This window comes from Clavelina lepadiformis, chromosome 1 (genome assembly GCF_947623445.1).
Source record: "Clavelina lepadiformis chromosome 1, kaClaLepa1.1, whole genome shotgun sequence".
Taxonomy (NCBI): Eukaryota; Metazoa; Chordata; class Ascidiacea; order Aplousobranchia; family Clavelinidae; genus Clavelina; species Clavelina lepadiformis.
Genome location: NC_135240.1, coordinates 7,013,287 through 7,020,989, shown reverse-complemented (window position 1 = coordinate 7,020,989; position 7,703 = coordinate 7,013,287). Strand labels below are relative to the sequence as shown.

Below are 7,703 nucleotides of genomic sequence, written 5' to 3'. Positions count from 1 at the left end.
TTCAATAAAGTCAACGGGCAAAAGAAAGTGTTAAGTATATGAAATGACACGGTGATAAGGCTAAAAGAAGTTATGAAGACATAAAAAGTCATTTTTTTCCAGTCTCGTTATAAAGTCATGAATTTGTTTATATTAAACACTATGGTCAAACTACTAGTGGGAAAAGTATGTTTCATTTTCATTCAATTTTTTTAAACGTTTTTATCACCAAGAAAGTTAAGACGGCGCTGCAAAAAAATAATGGAAATAATAAAAATTGTAATTTTGCCGCAAACAGCAAAATCGCCGACAATCAACAATCGTGAGTTTTGAAAACTGCAACGGCCGAAAACATGCATTTTTGAGTTTACTTCTCGGCTTTTTCGAATTCATTCCCATCCCAGTCCGTTTCGGCGCATTGCAGAAGTTTTTGAAGGAAAATGGTCATCTGGCGACTCCCTGGAAGCCTGAGCTTCTTCACGACGTACAAATGATATCCAATCAGTGTGAGAATGTAAAATATGACGGCATAAACGATGACGAACGAAGGACGGCGCAGAAACGGTACCACCACGAAGAAGATTGACAAACAAACCAGCAATATTGGTATGACGGTTGGAACCTGAAAAATAAATTCCTATATTTATAGCAATAAATGTTGTTAATACGTAAACATTCCGATTAATACATCAACTTATCAATAAATAAAACTAGTTTTTTATTTGTTCGTCTGTGCGTGTGTCTTAAATTTTCGGGGCCAAACGGCTCTATAAGAGCATTGGCCTTATGTAAGTTGCATATCATTTTAGCAGGGTTGAAAACGTGCATTTCAAAATCTAATCTTTTTAACTGGGTCTGGAGAAAAAGAAAACGTTGATACGGAAAAAATAAATGTTTCAAACAGCATAAGGCATATTTCACTACTTCCTTTTTTTATTTAAAATCATTTTGGAATTAAAACTATCAAAATGTAGAACCTCCCAGTAATCAACTACGATTCGCAATAAAACAGATGAATAGCTTACTCTGTAGGGTCGGTTTAAATTTGACAACTTCCTTCGCAGTATCAAAACGCTGGCCGAGTTTAAGCCAGTTACTGCCCAGTAAAAAAAGGAAAATGCGTTGATCAACGTTTCGACGTCACCGAGCAAGATGAAGAGAAGAGTCACAAAAAAATGTGACAAGAGTGCTGGGATGGGTGAGAAGAATTTTATATGGATCATGGAAAAAATCTATAAAGAAAATACCAAGTAAAAGCACTTTTTCAAGTGTGATATCACCTTAATACTAAACCTAACTGGAGATAGATGTTAACTCCTCTGCGAAAATTTAAAAGGTTTTAATTTATGAAGTGAAATAACAACTGAACACATATGCAAGTAAAACATAATAAGTTGTGCAACATACACGAGGCATGAGACCGGAACGTCCCGCTGCAAAAGGAAGTCTCGCATCTGCTAAATAAACCCCATTTTGGTTTCCCATTGTTGAAAAACAAACAAAGAGAGGCATCATAAAAGCCATAGGTCCTAAAACTTTCTTTCCGAATGAAACAGCGACAGCTTTTGACGAGATAATTTCCTCCACAGTGAGCACTATAAAACCCGAAAAAAATAATGTGATATATCATAAGATAAAAGTAAATTATATATATTTCTGCAGTCAATGCAAGTAGGCTACAGTCTACAGAGGAATCTAAGATAACTTGAACTACGAAACGGGCTTTTTGTGTTCTATGTTATTGTCCAAAAGCTTATAGTGATTGGCGTTGATCGCCATTTTCAGTAAATCGGTGCAAAGTGATTGTACCTGAAAGCAGTGCAGGATTAAGGTGGATGCTATTGATGCTGCAGCATTAGGCCCATTCCTGAAATAGGCCCAGACGAAAACAGACGTGAATTTTCCGGACGCTGAACAGTTTTCCTTTGCTTAATTAACCCACAAATAATTCTTATTATGAAATTTGTAGTCCGACTTTCGCACGCCTAGGCACAGTGTTACGCCTAGGCACGTAAGATAAAGCAAGATTTTGGCATAGACTACTTATTTAAGATGAAAAATTATAACACTTTTCGAGCTGTTTCAGGGCCCTTCATTACTTCAGCCGCAGATAAGATGCACGGCTTTATTAACTCTTCCCCAATCGTGTATGCTTTTTTTGGTTTTAACTATTCGTAGAGAAACTAGATAAGATTCATGAAGAAAGGATTTTTCGGTAGTCGTCATCTTTTCATTTGCTTTTTTTAATCGTTCCTATCAGAGAATATTCGTCCAAAATATTCAAGTGGCTTGCCTTCAAGATTGTTGTGCTTTGAATGAAAGTGACGAACAACTTTAGAAGGTTTCATAACGTCATTTGGCAGAATTTGGGAGCACACCAAACATTAGGGCCGTGACGATTGTTCACTACCCGGAACTATTGTAAAACCAAGCTCCAAGTATTTTTATTGTATTGCCTGACAAATTCCCCTTTTCGTTTCTTACTTCCCTCTGTGACACTCAACTTATCTGCATATGCCCTTTTCGTAGTTTACATTTGCACCTACTGATACTTGGTTCATTTCCATTTTGAGAATTATTTGTTTCAGAAGTCTTAGTTTTTTCCTTCTTGTTAAAATACACTTGTTGGTTCGTTGATTCCATATTAATCTGTGATAATATTGTGATTATAACCAAAACTAATATACAGATTATGGGAAACTTACAATTCTAGTATATGTGCGTCGTTCTAGCAAAGTGTAACACGACTCGCAATCACTTCCTGTACCATTGTTGTGACGTAATATTTTCGCCTTTTTCGTATGCGTTCAGTTTGTCGAAAATAAGTTTTGTTAGCGTATGGCTTTACGAATTAACTAGTCTGGGAATAATCAGCAATCAGCAATTTAATGCAGTTGAATATAGCTAAGCCAAAATGCTATTACTTTGACTGTTGAATGAAGTGCTGTTGATGTGCCAATGTTCTGTCAATTTGTAATCGTACAACGAAGAATCAATATAACCAGTTTATACAATCAACAATTTGTGCAAACTATTGAACAGTACAATTTAAGACAAGCTCAGTGTCAGGTCAGACAACTCTGCTTGTCGGCTTTACAGGACAATCAGCTTTTAGCTGAACAAACGAGTCTAGGATTGATTAAGCAAACAACGGCCTTGAGACTCATTATATCGAGGACAATAAACATTCAGACAATCAAAGATTGTATTGGAGTGACTGGTACAGTCAAGTTCAACAACAATAACCAATCATTCCATTACAAATCCTTCTGTAGTTTAACAGGACAAGCTATTGCAGCATCTGAAAAGTGAAGAATGACCTTGTATTACAAAACTTTTTGAAAGCTAGACGCAGTTTATGACGAAACAATCATAAACGGCACAAAATCTAGGTCATCGGAAGGTTAACCTTTATTATTAAACATTTCTGCTGTATCAACGAAGGAGAGATAGGCTATGCCAGTTTTAGCCTACTGCTGTGAATCGGCCAAGCGTAAAATGAGTTTTACAGGAAGTATCAACTTTGCAATGCTTATGATTCCAGATTAAAATTAGCTTGGCAGAAAGTAAGATACGGTACTTCGCGGACCGGCGGTTGAGAACCACTGAGTTAGGCTAAGCCTTAGGAATAGATTAGGTTAAGGCAGTAAGATTAGTACTCATTATGGTTGGGAAAAGAGTTAGCAATCATTATTGTTGAGTTCAATGTTGTTTCATTGCCGATTCACAAGCTAACACCGTGCAAACAACTGCCGGTTCACAACAAAAAATGATGGAAACCAGTGTCAGTTTATAACAAAAAATGATGGAAAGCATTGGGGTTCACTTGGACGCTAGCGACTGCCTTAATTCTAAGACAATTGCTAATCTTTTTTTTTGCACTGTGACGTAGGCTAAATATACGGCGTTGTGTTTATTGTAACGGAAGATTTCAAGTTAATGCGATAAATTTTACGGTTCCACAATTTACAAATTCAGCTGCGTTTTGTGCACGCTTGCTATGGCGTCTCAACTCAGTGGATGGGATAAAGCGAAAAAGAAAAGGAAAGAAGCAGCAGAACAAGAAAAGCTTCTGGCGAAAATTCCAAAACTGAGTTCATACTTTGGAATGCGAGCAGCTTCGTCTCAATTGCCTGCGTCGGATGCGATTGCGAATTCGAGCGCTCCTGAAGACCAGGCCAAGCAAGATGAACCTGATGAGGAAAGAGAGGATAAAGAGCGGGAAAGTTCAGCGGAGAGAGCAGAGGTGAAAGGAGACGCTATCACTGGCGAAGCACTGGCGCAAACGCTGGAGGATATCACCAATGATTTAGGACAGTGGGGTAAAATCAACGCTGACACTCGAGAATATTGGGCCAAGAATAGTTCAAAACACTGCCAACACACTGAATCGATGTTTGAAGAGAGCGCCAGACAATACCTAGGTGAATCATTCCAACGTCGATGCACTAAGACCTTCTTCGTGCGTACGCATCCGCTCAATGGTGAAAAATCCTATAGACAATGGTTGTGCTACTCGCCTTCGACCGGGAAGGTGTTCTGCTTTGCATGCAAGTTGTTCGGTGGTAATGCTGTTCAAGCAACCAAGTTCGTATCCGGCGGTTTCGACAATTGGAGGACAGGCGAATCCAGAATAAAAATGCATGAAAGCAGCGATGGTCATCGCAAGGCTATGTTGTCTTTTGCGAGCCGACAGAGGGAGGCCGGTCGTGTTGACTACCTAGCCGCTAAACAGGTCGAGGAAGAGCGGTGTTACTGGCGCCAGATTGTAAAGCGGCTCATCGACGTTCTGATATTCCTAGCTAAGCGTGGCCTTGCTATAAGGGGCGCGGATGAGATCATAGGTTCCCCTCATAATGGTAACTACCTTGGCATCATTGAGTTGTTGACTTGGAAGACACGCTGGTGGCTGAGCTCATACAGTTTGCTGCATTTATGCGCGCCCAGAAATCGGTGAGTGTGAACGAGTCAGCAGAGCTTACCATGTACAAGCTTTTGTCGTCGTTGAACCTTTCTCAAACATTTCCAAACGTCGAGATTGCTTTGCGCATCTATCTGTGCTTGATGGTGTCTAATGCCTCCGGCGAGCGGAGCTTCTCAAAACTGGGAATAGTCAAAGGAGAGCTGCGGTCCTCGATGAGGGAGGAAAGGCTAAACATGCTGGCGCTTATGAGCATTGAACATGAGGTGCTGAGCAGCCTTGACTGCACTGACATGATCGAAGATTTCGCGCTTGCTAAGGCTCGAAAAACAGTAGTATAAGTAAGCAGCACTAGCGCAGCATTGACAATATGCCAACGTTAAGTTGATCTGGATTAGCCTTTTCTTCATTAACTCCGCTTTTCAGGCAATATTGGTATTGAATTGTGTTGGTGTTACATAGCCTGATGTTACTCTCGAGTTTTTACGATAACACGTCGTTATTATTGTTCATGTTCATTAAAATTTGGCTGACTGCGTCGAAAGCAATAAAGGCTCTTTGGTCGGTCTGATTACGCGTGTACGGTGGAGTCAGAGTGTCGAATGCATATGTACCAATGCCTAGAAAAAATAGGCCTGTTTTTGCGCTGCAGCATCAGGCCCAGTTTCGTCTTAATCCGGCCCTGCCTGAAAGGTAACCAATATTCACCGATATGTACATCACGATTACTAAACTCAAGCCAATGATTGTAGCCCGTGGCAAATTTTTCTTGACATTTCTTATCTCCTCGCATATAAAGTACAAAACAAGTGTAGCCGGTATAAGAGAAGTTTCCTTGATAGAAAGCCATTCCCACGTCCCAAGCAGTGATATTGATCAGCGGACCAGGTGCAAATCCGTTTTGGAAGTTCGTCCTTCCCACTTCGTTGCCAAGACCGAGGCAAGCTATTCCAGCACTGGCTATCAGAGCCATTGCCAAGAATTTAGTGATGGAAAACGCAATCTCGAATTTAACTGTCTTCTTCACGCTCACACAGTTAAGGTAAGTCAGAAAACAAAGTAGTAGTATGGCGATGAGTTTTATTGCGCTATCAGGAGGCGCACAACCGTCGCTGTATAAAGGACTCAAAAGATAACTTCCAAATACTTGTAAAGTGGCGGCATCCCCAGGATTTATCATAACCCTGTTCCAGATGAACATGAATGAAAGCGCTGGCCCGTAAGCAGCATGAAAACTAATCACTTCCCCGCCCGAAGTTTGCAGCGATGCTCCCAGTTCGCAATAACACAAAGCCGACATCATTGCAATAACGCCGCAACCAACCCATACCAGCAAGCACACGCCTATGCTGCCGTGGACTGATTTTAGAACGCCAACGGGCGATACAAAAATGCCAGAACCGACAATGTTACCAATTATTAAGGCAACACCGCTCCATAATCCAAAGTTTTTCTTCAATTCAAACTTTTTTCGCTCTCCTCCGCTTCTGGTTTCTAACTTTATCGAATTAACGGATGTTTTTGACATAACTTTTAATTCGTCTGCTATAAGCTATGCTCATCTACAAAACTAAGTACGCTGTAGAAAATAGTGTTTGTACAGTACACGACTATCTAAAGTCAACAGACTGACATCAAAGTTGCAACCTGATTAGGCTTTTGAGATTTGAAATCAATTTACCGCCATTCGTTGCTGATAAGCTTTTCAAAACAGTGATATCGCCAACAAGTAGCTGATTGTTTTGCTACCATTGTTGTTGCAAAGTTTTTCTCACTTTCGTACATCGTCAGGTTTATGTCGAGACATGGGTTTACATTATGTCAGGTAGTATAGGCCTATATACGTGGACATGCACGAGTCTCACAACATAACGCTAGTGCGTGTGCATAAGCGATTTTGTTAGTCATGCTTCATTGATTGCATCCAGAGCCGGAGTTACTGTGGTACAATGAGCGCAATTTACCGTCACCTTGTAGGACTACTTAATTTTTTGGAGACTGCAATTAATGTTTATTTTTCATTCTTGGGTAAAGATATATTTACGCAATTTCGTATTTTTCGCTCCGCAGTTGGCGCAAAATAAGCGATACGATTGTGACGGTTACGTCACGATTCATGGGTCGTTTTGTATATGCTGACATTTGATTTTGGGATCTCGTGATACAATTAATACTAGTTGTTGTGAAAAAGTGACAAACGCTTTCACGTGCTCGAAAGTAGGCTGACAAAGGTAATAACTTGCTTGAAGAACTAACACTGCCTCGCTATTGGTGTCCAATAGTACGGATAGATGATGGTGCTGAGAAAAAAATCCGAAATTGATGGATCGAACGATGTTGCCAATGAACTGTTAATCTGGAGAACCGGTAAGTGATTTGACGCTGCCAGGATAACCGAGGTACAGGACCTTCATGTATGAAAGTCCTCACATTAACCCCAACGCCAGAATAGCCCTAACTTTGTAACAAGAACTCTGATAATGTTTTGACCAATTTTTCAATTTTATTCAAACCTGTTGCCAAAACTTTCACTATCATTCGAAAATTTAAGATACAATTTTGAGGTAGAAATTGTCCTGCATGAGCAACATGCAAACAACATAAAGAAAATCGAAAGCTAACCACGGGGTTTGGTTACAGATCCCTTTCTCATGATAAACGAGTCTTATTTCATTTTGTCTCGTTTCCATCCAACAAACTTACCGCTGTCAACCTCATACAATACGTCTGCAAAACACATTGCATATGGCCGAATACAGAACGAGAATTGTACGTTGCTGTCTTTAACTCAGTCACGAACGAA

General features: G+C 40.1%; 1 protein-coding gene across 1 annotated transcript; it reads right to left on the bottom strand.

Annotated features, from left to right (window-relative positions):
• Positions 1–214: 214 nt before the first annotated feature.
• Positions 215–1,570, bottom strand: LOC143470934 (b(0,+)-type amino acid transporter 1-like). The gene is made up of 3 exons (XM_076969235.1): positions 1,387–1,570; positions 1,005–1,211; positions 215–601 (listed from the first exon to the last, which is right to left on the bottom strand). Exons 1-3 carry the CDS (start codon positions 1,501–1,503, stop codon positions 347–349), a joined length of 579 nt encoding a protein of 192 aa, XP_076825350.1. The 5' UTR covers positions 1,504–1,570; the 3' UTR covers positions 215–346.
• Between the last annotated feature and the right edge of the window lie 6,133 nt (positions 1,571–7,703).